General features: G+C 38.2%; 1 protein-coding gene across 1 annotated transcript in view; it reads left to right on the forward strand.

The window, feature by feature from the left end:
- Positions 1-17,976, forward strand: part of COL28A1 (collagen type XXVIII alpha 1 chain) — a 153,685-nt gene that overhangs the window by 47,650 nt on the left and 88,059 nt on the right. Inside the window, 5 exon segments of the mRNA XM_068549808.1 lie at positions 1,180-1,248; positions 3,736-3,805; positions 7,135-7,202; positions 11,369-11,437; positions 14,099-14,166. Coding sequence (XP_068405909.1) covers positions 1,180-1,248; positions 3,736-3,805; positions 7,135-7,202; positions 11,369-11,437; positions 14,099-14,166 — 344 coding nt within the window.

Here is a 17,976-nt window from a genome sequence, read left to right on the forward strand (position 1 = left end):
AAAAAAAATTAAATATGGGATACAGTTAGCTTTCTCTCTCACAAATCTGTAGCTGTGATCAGTCACTTATGAGCATAATGCTGTATCCTAGTTCTGCTACCAGGCTTGAGTAGAAAGTATCTCTTAAATTACCCTGGATTACTGTATACTGAGTCCCAAGATCACTCAGAGTGTCTGCAGCGGGCTGGCTTTGGGGCTCTGGGCAACACAGTAGACCTTGTTCCATCAAAGATTTACTGCCCTGGCAAGAAAGCCCTAATTATCTTTCTAGGTCCATTAGAGGAAAAGCTCCAGTTCATGCTTCTACAATTCTTGTTGTTAGTCCCTTTTCTACTTTTTTTTTTTTTTTTTTTTTGCCTTCTGGCCAAGAAGAAAGAGGGGAAATTTTTATAACCTTTTAAAATTCCAGGTTTAAGTGACTATTTTGCTGTTATTTTTCAATGAGTATGTTTCCTGTCAGTCCATTTCAAAGCCTGGGACTGTGTTGTTTTTCTTGCCTTATGTGAGAAGTCCTCACCTATCTGAGTGCCTTTTTAAGGAATAGCCACATGGGCTTCTTACTTTTAAACACCGAGATGGAAAATCCTGTTCCTCCTTAATGATTCTATCACGATTCCTACTTGCACATAAACCTCCAGTGGATTCAACCAGTTCCTGAAAGAATTCAAGTTTGAATCTAAATTTATCAGGATGGAAATTAAAACAATATATGAATAGAATTCAGGGCTTTAAAACAGCTGTGTAGTGATTTCTTCACAGGGCTCCCCTGATACCTAATTAAATTATTAATCACTTCACACCCTTCTCCAGGCCAGACAGTCCTAGATTTTTAGCCTTTCCTCATAGGATTGATTTCCTCATCCTTATTCTGAAGCATCACTTAATTTCCATTTTCCTCCCATGTGAGAACACCAGAATAGAACGTCTTATGCCAATCAAATGGAACAAGTATTTAATACAATGAGAATATTATTCTTCACAACTCTATGATTCTACTGATCAGTATGGAGTTTACTAGAAGGATTCTCACTAATCCCATGAACAGGACTATGCCCATGTGAACTGAAATATGACCATTTTCTTTCTTCCTGTCTCCTCCCTTCCCTCTCCTCCCATTCTCTCTCTTTCTCTCTCTCTCTCTCTTTTCTCTTGCTCCTCATCCCCTCGTATCCTAACCAGGGTCCCCGTGGGCCTGAGGGAGCACCAGGAGAGAGGGGCTTACCAGGAGAAGGACCTCCAGGACCAAAGGCAACAACAACACCTTCTACACTGAGGAAAAATGCTTCGTATTGCATGGTCATGAATTACAAATTTAAAAAAATGTGTCCTAGCCAATTATCCCAGGTCAAGTATTCTCCTGACCATCTTCACCCTATTAAACAAAGTAATATGTAAATTTCCCCTTAACATGAAGCTATAGTGACATTTGCAAATATAACTAAGTAACTGAAAGGCTACTTCTTCATATAATTACTGCATATGAAATTAGAGAAATCTCTTAAAGTAGTTTGTAGTCATTAAAGTCACAGTGATAAATAGCATCTTTATGCCCAGAAATTAAGTTATTGAATGTGGCTATACCAAGCTTTACCCACAGCTTTGTTTTGTGAAACGTACAGAGGAAACAGTCTAATAAAACAATTTGTCATAGTACTGCCACTAACATAAGAAAGGGAATGTGGGTGGGTGGAGGGAACTGGAGTTACCATATTACCAGAAGGAGCAAAATGTTATGCAAGACCTACCTTTTACCTGGCAATTGAGAATTTAAATGTTTCCACTGCCTCCCATATGTAATTCTTGGAGCTCAGGTTCCTCTAGACCAGGGCTTGGCAAACTTTTTCTGTAAAGGACCAGACAGTAAATATTTTAGGCTTTGTGAGCCATACGGTATCTGTTGCACCTACTTAACTTCTGCTGCTGCAGCATGAAAGCGGCCCTAAACAATGTATTAATAAATGAACTTGGCTGTGTTCCAATAAAGCTGTATCTACAAAAAACGTGCAGTGGGCTGAATTTGGCCAATGGTCTGTACTTTGCTGATCCCTGCTCTAGACTCTTTACCCATAATATATGGCTCATTTGCTAAAGGCCACCTAGGAAATGATTTTCCAAGACACTTTGGGCAGCATCAAGAAAATTTCAGAGTAAGTAAGGATAAACTTTGGGGTCCTTTTTCCTTCTTTTCTAAAATCTTTCCCCCAGAGACACATGCATGCATACACACTACCCAGAGAAGCATGTGCTGCTTTCTAAGTGTCTAAGACCTTCCACTTCAGTCATTCAGTCGAGTCACTGAGATCCAACCTTTTCAGTATGGCCTCACACTCTAAAATTGCTTCTCATTTTCAGCCTCTTCCACCATGATCAATATTCAGTTATCTATGAGAAACCTAAATCTCAACTAAAGGGAAATCAATTAGTTAAAAACAAATAATTCACACGAAGTTGTAACTGCTGGATTGAATTTTAAAAGAAGCCCTTGTTAACTAACAAATTTTAATTCGTTATAGTAAATGGAAATAATATGTTGGATGAAGGGGACATTACTTATGCTCTTGACTAACCAAAATATCATCATCAGAAGGCAGAGGCCAGCAATTTGGCACTGCATTTCAGAAAGTTTTATAATACATAATTTCTTGAATTGTTTTTTGGCACATAGTAAATTTCTATTTATGTGTAGCCCAAACAACCTGAAAATTCAGTAGCCAGAATTATTTCTCCTTATAATCTGTGGGGTTTAAAAAATAAGAAATAAGTGAGAAAGGAATAAATGAAACACTGCAAAGCGTATTTCAGGGCATGTCTTAGTGACAGTTTCAACTGTATGATATAATGATACACTCCTTCATAATAACCCACTCTGACTCATCAAAGAAAGAACTCATTATATTCAGTGTTGTTTTAGGGTTGACTGGACACAAATATACTCTGTGGTAACAATCAGAAGAACCCATTAGTCAGAATACTTCACTCCCCAACCAGCAAGACCAAATCGGAGTTTTCTGTATGTTCTTCTTGGGGCTACTTTGCAATGACGTAGGGCTTAAGTGAAGAAATTATGAATATAGAAGGACATTAAGGTGTGTTTTCCTGTTTCCTAGGTTTCCTGCGAATGTTCTTTGATTTTGCTCTCGGTTCATGAAATGTGTGCTATTTCTGATTGATCACATGGCTTGTTTTTCATACAAATGCACAGTGTTATGACTTCATTGATATTACATTACAACCAGAGCTATTCACATAGTTCATGTGACTCTAGAAGCATATCCAAGAAGATTTTCCATGAATTCTTCTAAAACTAAGTTTTCAATAAATGATTATAAATTCTGGTATAAAACATGTAATAAATAATTCAATCTTAGCAAATATTATTTCATACGCTGAGAGACAAATTTTCATTGTGTAATGGATTCAGTTATAGAAATGTTGAGGAAATGGAAGACTGATTCTGTTAGTTATAATATGTGATTGATCAGATCTCCCATTTCCAGATATATCTGATTATATTAGGAATGGAGCGCTTTTCCAACTTTAGTGATGCTGCAGGCGTTCTGCTTGGATAGATTCTATTTATGAATGTTAAGGCTAATTTTCTTTGGCAATTTACAAATCTTGGAGTTAGAATTACCCATTTGTAGTTAGCCGTGAATTTAGATGCTTTGAATGCTTGAACTGTTTTAAAATCCTGAATTTTATTAGTGCGTTGATATCCCTTCCATATACTTTCAGGGTGAAAAGGGTTCTGAAGGACCAGTTGGCCCACAAGGATTAGAAGGCCTGTCAATCGAAGGGGACAAGGTACTGCAAAAGGGTGTATAATAGAAAGGATGCCAATACAATTATTTTTTTCATTGTCCTTTATGTATGTACATTTATGAACTATGTACAATCTGATGATCATACACCACAGGTATCCAGTTAATTATAAAGGCCTTAACGACCAGTGCAAAGGGAAAGCTGCCAGAAGGGGAAGAGATATAAGAAATGTGCAAAAAACAGAGAACTCAAATCAGTTTGGAGTCATTTATATGTCAATATCTAAGCATATCATTATATTATATATTATATTAAAATAACGATTGACATTGATGATTATCTTGGGTGTTGTATTTCTACTTGAATTACTTACTTCTTTTATTTACTATTTACTGGTAGCTGTCTCTTCTGGGCATCTGTATTTAAATAGTAGAGACAGTGGTAAATAGTGAATTATACAAATTTTAGATGTCATACAAGTCTTGGTTCAAATAGCTCAGCACTGGTGGTGTAACTCCACTTCCAAAGTACCTTAAAAATATGTAAGGTGCTCTTTCTTCCTTTGGAGTACTGAGTACAAGAGAACTGTTGTGTTATGAGTTTAGTAAATTAACTTATCCAGGTGTTGTTGACATGGCATTTGTGGTTTTACATCTGGAGCTCATGCAAAGAAAACACATTAAATATCAGAACATTATCACATAGTAATTGCAAAACTTTCATCTGCTATTCCCTTACCAAATCAATACTGTCTTCCCTTTCCCTTCCCCTTTCTTCCTTTCCTATTCTTTTATATTCTGTGATTCAAGTGGCTAGATAAACACCTCTATGATAAGGACTCTCAAATATGCACAATTGTTGCAGCACAAGGAAGTAGCTTTAATATAGATATTAAATGTAAGTAATAATACCCCAAAGAGGATCTCTCTTATTTTACTGAATATTTGCAGAAGAGTGATATGAGTTGGGTTTGGAGTTAGGGGGAGTGAACTTGAATCTTGCTTCTGCCATCTGTCAGATGTGTGACTGGGAGTTACTTAACCTCATCTGGAAAATGGAGATGCTTACTTTCAGAGGGTTGTTGTGAGGATTAAATGAGATAAAGCATGAAAAGCATTTAGTGCACTGTCTGCCACATGATAAGCAATCAAGTTCTGAATCAGAATAGCCCAGCTTTGAAGTACAACTTGGTCCTTTACATGTTTCCATCCATGATATTTATTTAGACTAGGGAGTGACACAAAGTGAAACACTGAGAAGCATATGCCAGGACATGTCTTAATGACAGGTTCAGGTTTTTAATATTATATAAAGTAGGATCTAATGATGTGCTTTTGTTCATAAAAACATATTTATCTTAGCCCAGGCATTGGCAAACTACAGGGCAGGCTGCCTGTTTTTGTAAATAAAGTGGTACTAGAACACAGGCACATCTGTTCATTTGGGTATTGTCTATGGCTGGTTTTGTACTACCAAAACACCATCATTCGTTATGAAAGAGACCTTATTATGACCCAAAAGCATAAAATATTTACTATCCAACTGTTTAAGAAAAAGTTTGTAAACGCTGATGTAGTCTAAATACAACTGACATTAAAATAAGAGTATTTATTCATGTTGCCTAATCCAGTGGTCAATTCTCAGTTGCCAACTTACTTGACCTATCAGTAGCGTCCTCTGCTAGGATCGTCACCTTCTTGAAACAATCTCTTCACCTGATCTCTCTGGCTGCACCTTATCAGTCTCTACTGCTGGTTGTTCTTCATCTCTCCGACCTCTAATGCTTGGAGCCTCCAAAGGGCTCAGTCCTTGAACCTTCTCTCTTCCCTATCTACTTGTAAACTCACCCAGTCATGGCTTTAAATACCATCTATATACTGAGGGCTCCCAAATTTATGTCTCCAGCTCAGGCCCCTCCTGCCTACTTGATACCTCCATTTGGATGTCTATTTTAGGCATCTCAGGCTTAACATGTCCAAAACTAAGCTCCTGTTATACCCTCCCCCAACTTTGCTTCATCTCAGTCTTCTCCTTGTCAATAAATGACAAGTCTATTCTTCCACAAACCTCAAAAACATCCTAGGGTACTCTCAATCTGTAACAAATCCTGTTGGCTCTAATTTCAAAATCTATTTAGGATCTGTGCACTCCCCACCACCTTCACTCAACAGCCTGGTCCAGGCCCCCATCATCTCTCACAGGGACATCTCTTCAGTTTGTTCTCAGTACGGCTTCCAGAGTGAGCCTTTCAAGACTAAGTCAGATCTTTCAATCCTCTGCTCAAAACCCTCTAGTGGCTTCTCATCTCCCTCAGAGAAAAGCCAAAATTCTTACTATGGCCTAAAACACCCTACTGATTGTTCTGCCTGAGCCCACTGCCACGCTTCCCTGACTTCATCTTCTACCACTTCCCCTCGTGCTCACTAGCTCCAGCCACATTGCCTCCTTGCTATTTCTGGAATGTGCCAGGCATCACCCTTGCACTGGATGTTTGCTCTGCCAGGAATGCTTTTCCTCCAAGTTTCTACCTGGCTCATTCCCTCTCATCAGTGAGACCATCCCTGGTCAGCTTTTCCAAGACCGCAGCTGTCTCCCCTTTCCTCCATTTATTTTTCTCCTTAGCACTTATCATTATTAAACATACTATTTATTTCTTCTATCCATCTTGTTTATTATCTTCTGTTTCCTCTACAAAAATGAAAGCTCTATGAGGAAAGAGAGTTTTGACTGTTTTGGTCACGGCTGTTTCCCTGTGTTTGGAACAGTTCCTGGCACGTAATGAGCGCTCAACAAATATTTGTTGAAACACACAGAGAATGGATGAATGATACTGTTCTTCTTACTGATAACTCTCACTTTATTTCCCAAATTTATTCATGGAAAGAGAAGGTGAGGTTCCTTAATTTTGCTGCACTTACCTTAGATAATTTCTTAATTTTAAAAATGCATTTTAGTAAGATTTGGAGGGAAAAGGTATTTAGAAATTTGAAAAATATTTTCCTTTAATTTCTCTCTCAAATATTTATTTTCTTGCACCCTATGAATTTTATACTTCTAAATATTTCTGTTATGATCCTAACAAGAAGTGTTTGTGTCATTATAATAACAGTTCAGGAATTCTGGGTTCTTGTGTGAAAAATAAATATAAAGTGGGGCAAAGAGTCACCAGTTTAGACCAAATAGTGAAAACATCATTCACTATTTTGGCAAATTTGAACTACAAACTATTTAAAAGGAACGGTGCTTTCTAACTTTCCATGTGGAGCTTCTTTATGGTTTAAAGATAGACTTTAATCCAGCATAATTCAAGATTAGCATAGTAGAAAATAATGAGGTTAGCTGTTATACTTCTGACTTTATTTTCTACACACTGGGATATGGGACCTGTGGGACCCCAAGGACCAATGGGCATCCCCGGAATTGGGAGTCAAGGGGAACAGGTAATCAACGCTTTCTCTCTTTCCCTTTTGTACAGAACATTCTGGCTTAAACCTGGTTTTCACTGAAGGCCAGTACTGCAAACTGCTCTAAGAGCATTTGATAGTGAAATTGCAATGGAATATATATCCAAACGTGCATGTAGGGAAGGATATGATGGTTTCATGAGACTTTAGTTTTTAGAACTTCTAAAGACTTAAAAACTAAATTGTATGTTTCTTGGTGTTGTGACTTTTAACATTAAAGCCTAATTTACAGGACAAGAGGTTTGGAGCACTATGTTTAGTTTCCCTTGGCAGCGACAATTTATTTACCTGTCAGCTTGTGTGTGTTTTTCCCCTTGAAGCTTTATGAATGTTGAAATCCCACTCTCTTCTGATGCCAGTAGATTAGTGTTTCCCACCCCCAGCCACGTAGCAATCTAAAAAACTATCAAACTTAAAACAAGGACCAGGATCAGAGGGAACCACTTTACTGAGGGGGCACTGTTCCTGAATAGAAGCAAACCACAGATAGGGTTTACAGATGGCTCTTGGTCCCTCTCGGTCAGAACAAAGGAAAGATCTGTGAGGCTATGTCTAAACTTATGGCTGGAATGACTTCCAAATTCTTCTGATCACAACTTTTGGAAAAGCAAGGCAATTTTGTTAGATTGAAATAATATGAAGAGGGCTTCCCTGGTGGCGCAGTGGTTAAGAATCTGCCTGCCAATGCAGGGGACACGGGTTCGAGTCCTGGCTTGGGAAGATCCCACATGCCGCGGAGCAACTAAGCCCGTGTGCCACCACTACTGAGCCTGAGCTCTAGAGCCCGCGAGCCACAACTACTGAAGCCCGTGTGCCTAGAACCCGTGCTCCGCAACAAGAGAAGCCACCGCAATCAGAAGTCCATGCACCGCAACAAAGAGTAGCCCCAGCTCGCGGCAACTAGAGAAAGCCGGTGCGCAGCAACAAAGACCCAACGCAGCCAAAAGTTAATTAATTAATTAATTAATTTTAAAAAAAAGAAATAATGTGAAGATAATATAACAGTACTATCTACCTACATAATCTCATTTAATCAAAGTGACCAACAAATGAAAATTTATGCTCAATGTCCTCCTGTGTAGAAAGTGGCAAAACAGTTTGATTAAAATTTATGATTATGGTTTGAATTATTCTCTTGCTTAGCAAACAAATAGTACTTCCTTTATCTAGGGTAGTGAGAGAAGGGAAGGATAAAAAAGGAGATAACTCCAATCTCACTGTTGACATTAACTCTGAGTTTATTTTTAATCGTATTCTCATTAATCAGTATTTTTATTGTTGTTAATCCAAGCAACAGCCAAGTTGGGGATTACTCCTTTTTCTATTTCCTTCCCCTTGGTAGAGGTGCTAGTATAATACATTAGGTGGATTAGGGTGCAGAAGAAGCCAGGATAAATATTTAGATAATATTTAGATAATAATTAAGAGTTGGTTTGTTTGGACTACACAAGGATCATGGTTTGACTATGCTGCCAGGCATTCTCAGACTTTGTAGTTTTTTTGCTGGTTTCAGCAAAACCGTTTCAGCTAGTTTCTGATCTTGGAAGTGACAGCGCTGTCACATCCTGGGTCTTGTGGTGTTCCTGGTGCTGAGTCACCACTGTGAGGCTGAAAATGAGGTTCAAAGAAAGCCAAGCCTTTCCAGATGGCCTGTGAATCTTGGACCTCCCACCTGCAACTCCCTGATGCCTTTAATACTGTTTCTTGGTGGAAGCTGTTGTTCTACAGCATGAAAAGAAAACAAAAGAAAAAGAAAAAAAGACCTCTCTGACTTTTGTTTTCTCACCCCCTTCTCTTTTCTTCCAAGAGAAAAAACCTTTTACGGTATATGTGACCATATGGAGCTGGCCCCTACTGGATAGGAAATTGAATGGAATGCGTCATTTGTAAACTGAACAAGAAAAGAATTTGTTTACCTTTTTAAGACAAATGATTTAAATTCTACCTCAATTTAACCTCTATGCAGGCAGTTCCCCATTTTTCTTCTCATCCTTAATTTAACATGTTTACCCATTGAATTACTGTTATAATTAGATCTTCCCATTTGTCTTATAGACATTAATTTTCCCACTCATCTGTTTCTGGGGGAACTTCTGTTTCCAGCAACATGTGTACAGTATTTCTCAAGTGGCCTGCAGATTTTCACTGAATATTTGGAGGCCTGACTACTTCAAATCTCTTAAAAGTGAATCGAAATATAAATAACCACATATACCTGTGTACACACGTATATGCACACATATCCTTTGAATTTTGGGGGGGTCTTACATGCTACTTGTGGACTGTTGTAAAAGTCAGGAAGGATTCCTTCTTATAATGGTTCAATATAAATACTGAATCTTAGCTTCCTTAAGTTGTTTAGACTGCTCCATCTTCATCAACAGTTTAAAAATGAACAAACAGCTGTATCATCTAGCTGGAGAAAATGGGATAGCATTTGTAATAAAATAATCATGTATCTGTAACCATTATTTGCACAATCATGGCCTGTGGGGTGTAAACAAAACAAAATCTTAGTTTTTTCTCTCATCATCACTTTAAATTTCTTTCAGTGGGTAAAGTTTTTTCTTTTTCTTACCACAGAAAAAAATTACCAGCAGGCTACAGACTTTCCGTATCACTTTTAGGTAGTAATAAGTTATAGGATCACCTCTAAGTTTCAAATCAGTTCTAATTGTCTAATAAAAACTATCTAGTCAATGTATTAATCTTCCTTTTAATCTTCATTTATCTTGTACGAGCTGCAGGGAGAATCTGCTGTCCGTGGGATGGAATGTGCTTCTTACCCTCCCAGGCTGAATCAAGGATGGGAGGATGGGAGAGGCATGGAGGTGCTTTCTTGGCTGGTCTATTGTCAGATGGCTTTGGGTCCTCTGGTCTTGGCAGATGTTTGATGCTGACACTCTTCCTGGTGGGGCTCCTGCACTGCCCTTGCGACTGCCCCTCCTGGGACATGGATGAAGGACTCTTTCCCTCCAGCTGTTTCTCCCCATCAGCCTCTGCTTTTCCGGGGCTTTACTCTATACTGACTCTCTCTGTTGGAGTTCCATTACTCTTCTAGGTCCTCTTGGACAGGATTCAAAGCAGTTCCAGGTCAACTCCAGGCATCTAGAGTACATCTGGGCCACAGAAAAAAAACTCGTGTGTCCTTAGCACTGACAAACTCTGGATGCACAGGCTGATCCCACCCCAGCCCTCTGCTGGCTATCACAGCCCATTTTAACTTTCTCAGGCATGAGTCAGACACTGGTCCATTGTGTTCCAAAAATAAAAATCAAGGTCTCCAAGTCGTTTCATTAACGTTCCCTGTCTAGAATGTGGTAAAGAGAGAAGCAAGCCAAACCCCTTCCATTTTCTCCAAGGAAAACACTTTATGAGACTATTTTCTCCAAAGAAGACCTTATTACATCCTGTCTCTTCTCCCTTTTTATACCCACGATGTGAATGAGAGTCAAGTATTAGACCGTTCTTCAGTTTGGTGTTTGCAGGCTATCGCTTCTTAGAGCCTAGGTCAAATTTTCAATTTCACATCCTGATAGATATTGCTTGGTACAGCTAGGATATAGGTTTGCCTGCATGGGACTGAGGTGAAATAGGTTAATAAAATGGAATTTTTATTTCTCTTATTTAAAACTCCAAGCTGGTGTGTTGGCTCCATTCGTCAGGGACTTCAGAGTTTCAGGTTTCTTCATTCTTGTTAGTCTGACATTCCAAGGGTGCTTTCCTCATCCACATAATCCAGGATAGCAACTATGTCTTCACTTCAGCAAGGGGGAGGGGGAACAAGGAAAGAGAAGGCATATCCTTCCTTTAGCATGAACCAGAAATTGCCCAGATCACTTCATTCACATCCCATTGGCCAGCATCCAGTTCATCTGGCTGCAACAGGGGTTAGGAAATATGGTCTTTATTCTAGGCAGCCATGCAGGCCAGTTAAAAATTCTCTCACTATGGAAAAATGGTAGAATGCATATTATGGTTCTACTAGCAGCCTCTGCCACCCATTCAACAAGTATTAATTGAGTATAAGTAATCAATTATGGGATGTGAACTAAACTTTTACTTTAGAGGATTTGAAACTACTCTTATTTAAATTTCTTCTTAATTTCACTAATACTATTTTTTAAATTTTCATTTTAAAGGGAATCCAAGGTCCTATTGGTCCACCTGGTCCACAAGGGCCCCCAGGACAAGGCTCACCTGGTCCCAAGGTAACTTTCTAAATGAGAGAAGAGTTTAATCTATCTATATTCTGATTGTTGTTTTCTGGTCAGTGGCCACTGCATTTGGAAGGCAGCAGAGGAAATGAACTTAAAAATGAGAGATCTCTATTTAATGCAAAATGTACTAGTATTCCTAATGGTTTAGAAAATGTTATATGTATTCTTTATGCTCTTAGAAGCTTTCACATTCATCCCTCAGTATCTGCTGGAAGGTTGATTCCAGCACTCCCACCCCTGCCCTATACCAAAAGCCGAGGATGCTCAAGTCCTTTATATAAATGGTGTAGGATTTGCATATAACCTACTCACATCCTCCTGTATTTTAAAAATCATCTCTAGATAACTGCTAATACCAAATACAATGTAAATGCTATGTAAATATTTGCCAGCATGCAGCAAATTCAGGTCTTTCTTTTGGATATTTTTGGAATATTTTTCCTTGAATATTTTCCATCCAAGATTGGTTGAATCTGCAGCCGAGTCCAAGCTCATACCACTTGCTGCACTACAGGCCAATAAGTCGAGAGACACAGTGTTGGGGAGAGGAAAAGCAACTTCATTCAGAAAGCCAGCAAACCAAGAAGATGGCATACTAATGTTCTAAAGAACCATCTTAATTTGGGGTAGAATTCAAGTTTCTTTTATGCTAGGGAAGGGGGAAGCAGGAGGGAGTTAAGATCAAGAAGGGAAGGGCGACCACAGATATCTGGGCGCCGGCAAGGGTCCGAGGAGGGTAGTGAAAACATTTTGTTCTTGGTTAGTTGACTTCAGTTGACCTGAGTCTGTCCCTGATGTTCCTATAAATCTTGATAAGACAATCGTTATTTTTGTTCATACTTCCTTATCTCCTCATGGGAGGTAAGTTTCGAGTAAGGGACTGTTTGCACAAATCTTAACCTGAGTCCCTTTAGTGATTAACATGTCTACATGCAGGGCTGAGCAATGGCTTATGACTCAGAGGTTAAAGCAGCAGAACAGGTAGGTACAATATGGAGTCAGAGATGCCAAGCTTCTATAAACAAGAGGCAGGCGGTGGAGGGGGATCTTAGTTCCTGAAGAACAACTCAGGGATATTCATCAGATTGTTATGTCTGTCCCTTATGGAGGAACTAGTACTCTGTTTTATCGCTGAACTATTGTCATTACTTTTTTTGTTTAACTCCCCTTCCTTTGTTTTTGCATTCCCTCGTTTCACTAATTAGTAACTGCCTGTGCCTGCTCCTTAGAACTCAGGGAAGGCCCAGGAAATTAAAGCCGTTTTCTACAAACAAGAAATGGGGGAAATGGAGGGGCTTTTGTACCTGGGAGGGCCCCACAGGGTCCTGCTCGATTTCAATCCCCCTTTTTCTTTCATACTATTCAATCCTAAGGGGAACAGGGCAGACAAGAAATGGAATAAAGTTTTGGATAGAGAGGTTAATCACAAACTCAACAGAGGAACTCAATTTTATGGGGACTCAGTTTCAAATCCACAGGCACAGACCAGTGGCTACCAAGGTGGCGGACTATATTTACACCGTCTTAGTTTATTGTTTTTATTACTTTTACTTGTGAGATCCTGTTCTAGAAACTCAAGCAGTAATATCAGTAGAGGTTACCTGTGGGCTGGCTAGTTTTCATTCTCACTAACAGTCCCACGGTAGGTCCAACAACCAAAACGTTTAGTTAAAGATATGGAGTCAGGGGCTTCCCTGGTGGCGCAGTGGTTGAGAATCCGCCTGCCAATGCAGGGACACGGGTTCGAGCCCTGGCCTGGGAAGATCCCACATGCCGCGGAGCAACTAAGCCTGTGCGCCACAACTACTAAGCCTGTGCTCTAGAGCCCGCGAGCCACAACTACTGAGCCTGTGTGCCACAACTACTGAAGCCCACGCACCTAGAGCCCATGCTCCACAACAAGAGAAGCCACCTCAATGAGAAGCCCACGCACTGCAACGAAGAGTAGCCCCTGCTTGCCGCAACTAGAGAAAGCCTGCGCGCAGCAACAAAGACCCAATGCAGCCAAAAATAAAGAAGTAAATAAATTTCTAAAAATAAAAAAATAAAGATACGGAGTCAGAAATAACCTAGCAAATAAAACTTTTTCTATGAACTTGGAAGCAAATTACCTTCTAAATTAGAACTATTATTTATCCCTTGGGGAGAGGCATGACACTTATTATTTAACCAGCTGTCCTTAATGTTGCTTCAAAGAATCACTGATCGTTATTAAATAAATACTCCTCTGAAAGTACCTCCCTTTCCGTAGATTCCTTCGAGAGTCCCATGTGAGAAGTAGCTCCGTAGAATACAGTTACTGTCCTTGAGATTTCTGATTTGAGCTCAATGGTGAAAGCTCAGGTTGTTCTCTCTGGTTATGATACTGCTTTTGATCAGCAGTAACCTTGGCTTCTCATGTGTCAATTCTAGTTGCTCTGGAATATAACTGCCTATCTTTTCCAAATATATATATATATATTTGCCTGAAATATATTTATATTTGAATAGGTACATGCACATATACACACACATATGTGAATAGAGCATATGAAACTCAGTTTTATCTTACTTTGCTGATATGTTTTGCTCTTAGGAGATCAAAGGTAGGTATATATTATTTTTATTTTGCTACTATATTCAAATACTCTTCAAATACTCTTACCTCACTAGGGAGAAGTAGGCCAGATAGGACCTACAGATCCTAGAGGACCATTGGGACTTGGAGTGCAAGGTCCAAAGGTGAGTTGTCTAAGCTGCTTGGAAGCATTTATGTAATATTATGTAAAGTTTCATTTATATCCAAATGTAATACAGATCATGTATGTATCACCTGTTATTTCATCAGAAAAGAGTCTGATGCTTAACTCGTATTGTTTAAGAAAAACCAAAATCTTAGTTTATTTTAGTGACGACTATTTATATCTTTATTTATTTATTAGCATTAGAGGTCCTCTTTCGGCACAGAGTGATTCTTTAAGAACATTATTGCCTGCCATATTATAAAAGCATAGGAGAATTTCAGTAAAGTTTACTTCTCTTCTTTTGTTTCGTGGCTGGCTCCTTCTCATCCTTCAGATCTCAGCTCAAAAGTTACTTCCTCAAAATTCATTTCCTAAATATAAAGTATGTCCACCCCACTACTGTTACCCCAGACTGTTATTTAAAAGCACACTGTCCGTTTCCCTTGCTTTTTACCACTGACCTCAACTTGCATGTTTTTTGAATTACTTTTCATCTTACTACACCCTCTAGAAACGCACTGCCCAGTATTGCAGCCGCTAGCCACAAGTAGTTACTGAATACTTGACATGTGGCTGGTATGAACTGAGGTGTGCTATAAATGTACTATACACTCTGGATTACAAAGCCTGGTACAAAAAAAAGAATGTAAACTATATGATTAATACATTTGTATATCGATTACATATTGAAATGGCAAAATTTCAGTTGTATTAGAGTAAGTAAAATATATTATTAGAATTGTACTTATCCATTTCTTCTAATGTTGTAAATGTGGCTGTTAATAATATAATCACATATATGGCTTGCTTTATATTCTATTGGACAGTGCTACTCCACTGGGGCAGGGATTTTGTTTCCTTTTTTTCTTCTTTGTTACTGAATCCTCAGTTTGGGGGACAAAATAGGTACTCAATAAGTGCTGTCGAATAAATAAATGAATCCTATTTTACCCTTCACAATTTCTATAACTCATCCTGAAGGCATATAGAATCTGGCAAGCCATGCTGAGGATTAAAATCCATCATTGTTCTGCTGTCATTGACATGATTCTTATGAGAATTTGGGTATTAGAAGAATATGTAAGACACAGGTCTAAAACAAATACACATTTTACATATATATAAACATATAATTGCAAGAGACACAAAATGTACTAATACAGTGATCATAGCTGCCACTTATTGAATGATTTTGATGTGTCACACAATGTGCTAAGTACTAAATATGCTAAGTACATATATGTGTGTATATACATACACATACTATATTTATATCTATACATGTCTATAGTATATATATATATGTATATATACATATTATGTCATCTAATGCCAATTTCAGAGAGGCCATATGGAGTAACAAGGCTACTAGGCAGTTCGACTACCTAAGTTCAAATCCCAGTCTTGCACTAGATGGATATATAATCTTAAGCTTCTCTCATTTAAAAAAATGAAATACTTAAAATATACTCACTACTATAGAGAATAACAAAGAGCACCCATGCATTCCACAACCCAGCTTTATCAAATATCAACATTTTGCAGCATGTATTCTATAATTTTTTTAAGAAGAAGCATTACAGATATAGCTGAAGGCCTCTGCCTGTGCTCCCCAATCCTATTGCCCTCCCTCCCCTCCCCAGATGTAATCATTATCATGAATTTGGTGTTTATCATTCTTTCAAAGTTTTTATAATTTTCCCATATGTTTTTATGCATAAGCCATATATTGCTTTTTTTGTATTCTTGAACTTTACAAAATATATCATTCTGCAATATATTTATACTCAGCCTTAGTTATTTGTGTTTTTATATGCCTTTAATTCATTCAGTTTAATTATTTTATGATACTATATTGTATGAGAATACCTCATTTAAAATTTATGTTTTCCTCTTGATGGACATTTAAATTGCTTTCCATTTTGTGCATTTGCCAACAGTGCTGCCATAAACATTCTCTGGGCTTTCTCTTTTGAAAGGATACAAGTTTCTCTCATTAGCAGGATTGGAAGATCACAGAGTACGCAAGTTTTCAATTTTGATACTGTGAAAATCCTGCCCAAAATAAACAATGGGCAAAATGTTTGGACCAGATTACCCTCCTTCCAGCAACAGGTGAAAATGCTCTTTTCTCTGCATTCTTGCCAGTATGAAGTGTGTAAAAATACATCTCATTGGTTCAGTTTTTATTCCTTGATAACTAACTGAACAGTTTTTGTGTGCTTAATGGACCTTGGTTTTTCTCTTTTATAAATTCCTGTAGATACTGATTTTTTTTTTTTTGATGTTGGGTGTTCCTTTCTTATTAATTAATAGCTCTTTATATATCTGGATAATAGTCCTTTGTTATTTGGGTTGCAAATCTCTTAGGCTATGGCTTGTGTTTTTCACTTAGAGTACTTTTCAGCATATACAATAGAAGTTTTAGATTTTGATGTGTTTCTATCCCTTTATGGTTTGGAATATTATTTAAAAACATTTCTTGACTCCAAAGTCATAATATATTCTTATGTATTTTCTTCTGAAAAATTTGGTGTTTTACTTTTTTAAATTTAGGTCTTTAAAACACTTGGAATTTATTTTTGTGGATAGGGCAATGTAGGGAGTCTATTTTTTTCCCCATATGGATAACCAAATATCCCAGCATCAGTTATTAAATAGCCCATCTTTGCCACACTGATTTGTAATACCTCCTATGTCATATATCAAGTTTCTATATTTGTGAGGATCAGTGCCTGAGCTCTCTATTCTGCTCCGTTTGTCTATTTATATCTCTCAGTGCTATTACCTCTCTGTCTTGATTATGATAGATTTATAATGTTTTATCATCCACAGAGAAAATACTCTCATCTTCTCCCCTGGTTATTCTTAATTCTAACATATACATTTTAGAATTGGCTTGTCAAATTTGACAAATATCCTGTTGGAGTTTTTGAAATTGCATCGAATCTTTGGATTAAATATTGAGTCTTTCAAACCACAGAGTAAACCTCTCTAACTGTTTTAGGAAAATATTTGTCATTTTATCCATAAAGATCTTCTACTTTTTTAGTTAAAAAGGTACCTTGGAGAAATTTTTGCAACTGTGAGTTTTTTTTTTTCTGTACCTTCCAATTAACTACAACAGGTGTATAGGAAAAGTATTGTTTTGTTATTGTTATTGTCTTGTTTTGTTTTGGCATATTGATTTTTGTAGCCAGCCAGCTGATAAAATCTCTTATTTCTAATTGTTTGTAAAGTCTCTTGCTTTTCTACTCCCTGTGTACATAAGCATACTGTCTGAAAATAAAAACAGTTTTGCCTCTTCCTTTTTAGTTCTTTTTCTTATTCACTTTTTATCATTTTACACTGCTAGGGTCTCCAGTGCAATGTTTAAAGGAAGTGACTTCAGAGGAAATGCTCCTAAAACTTCACTTTTAAGTGTGACATTTGCTGTAGGTTTTTTTTTTTTAATATAAATTTATTTATTTATTTATGGCCACATTGGGTCTTCGTTGCTGCGCGCGGGCTTTCTCTAGTTGCGGCGAGCGGGGGCTACTCTTCGTTGCAGTGCGCAGGCTTCTCATTGCAGTGGCTTCTCTTGTTGTGGAGCATGGGCTCTAGGTGCGTGGGCTTCAGTAGTTGTGGCACGTGGGCTCAGTAGTTGTGGCTCACGGGCTCTAGAGCGCAGGCTCAGTAGTTGTGGCTCACGGGCTTAGTTGCTCCGCGGCATGTGGGATCTTCCCAGACCAGGGCTCGAGCCCGTGTCCCCTGCATTGGCAGGCGGATTCTTAACCACCAGGGAAGTCCCTGAAATCTATGTTTAAC

Source organism: Eschrichtius robustus, chromosome 8 (assembly GCF_028021215.1).
Source record: "Eschrichtius robustus isolate mEscRob2 chromosome 8, mEscRob2.pri, whole genome shotgun sequence".
In the NCBI taxonomy this organism is placed as follows: Eukaryota; Metazoa; Chordata; class Mammalia; order Artiodactyla; family Eschrichtiidae; genus Eschrichtius; species Eschrichtius robustus.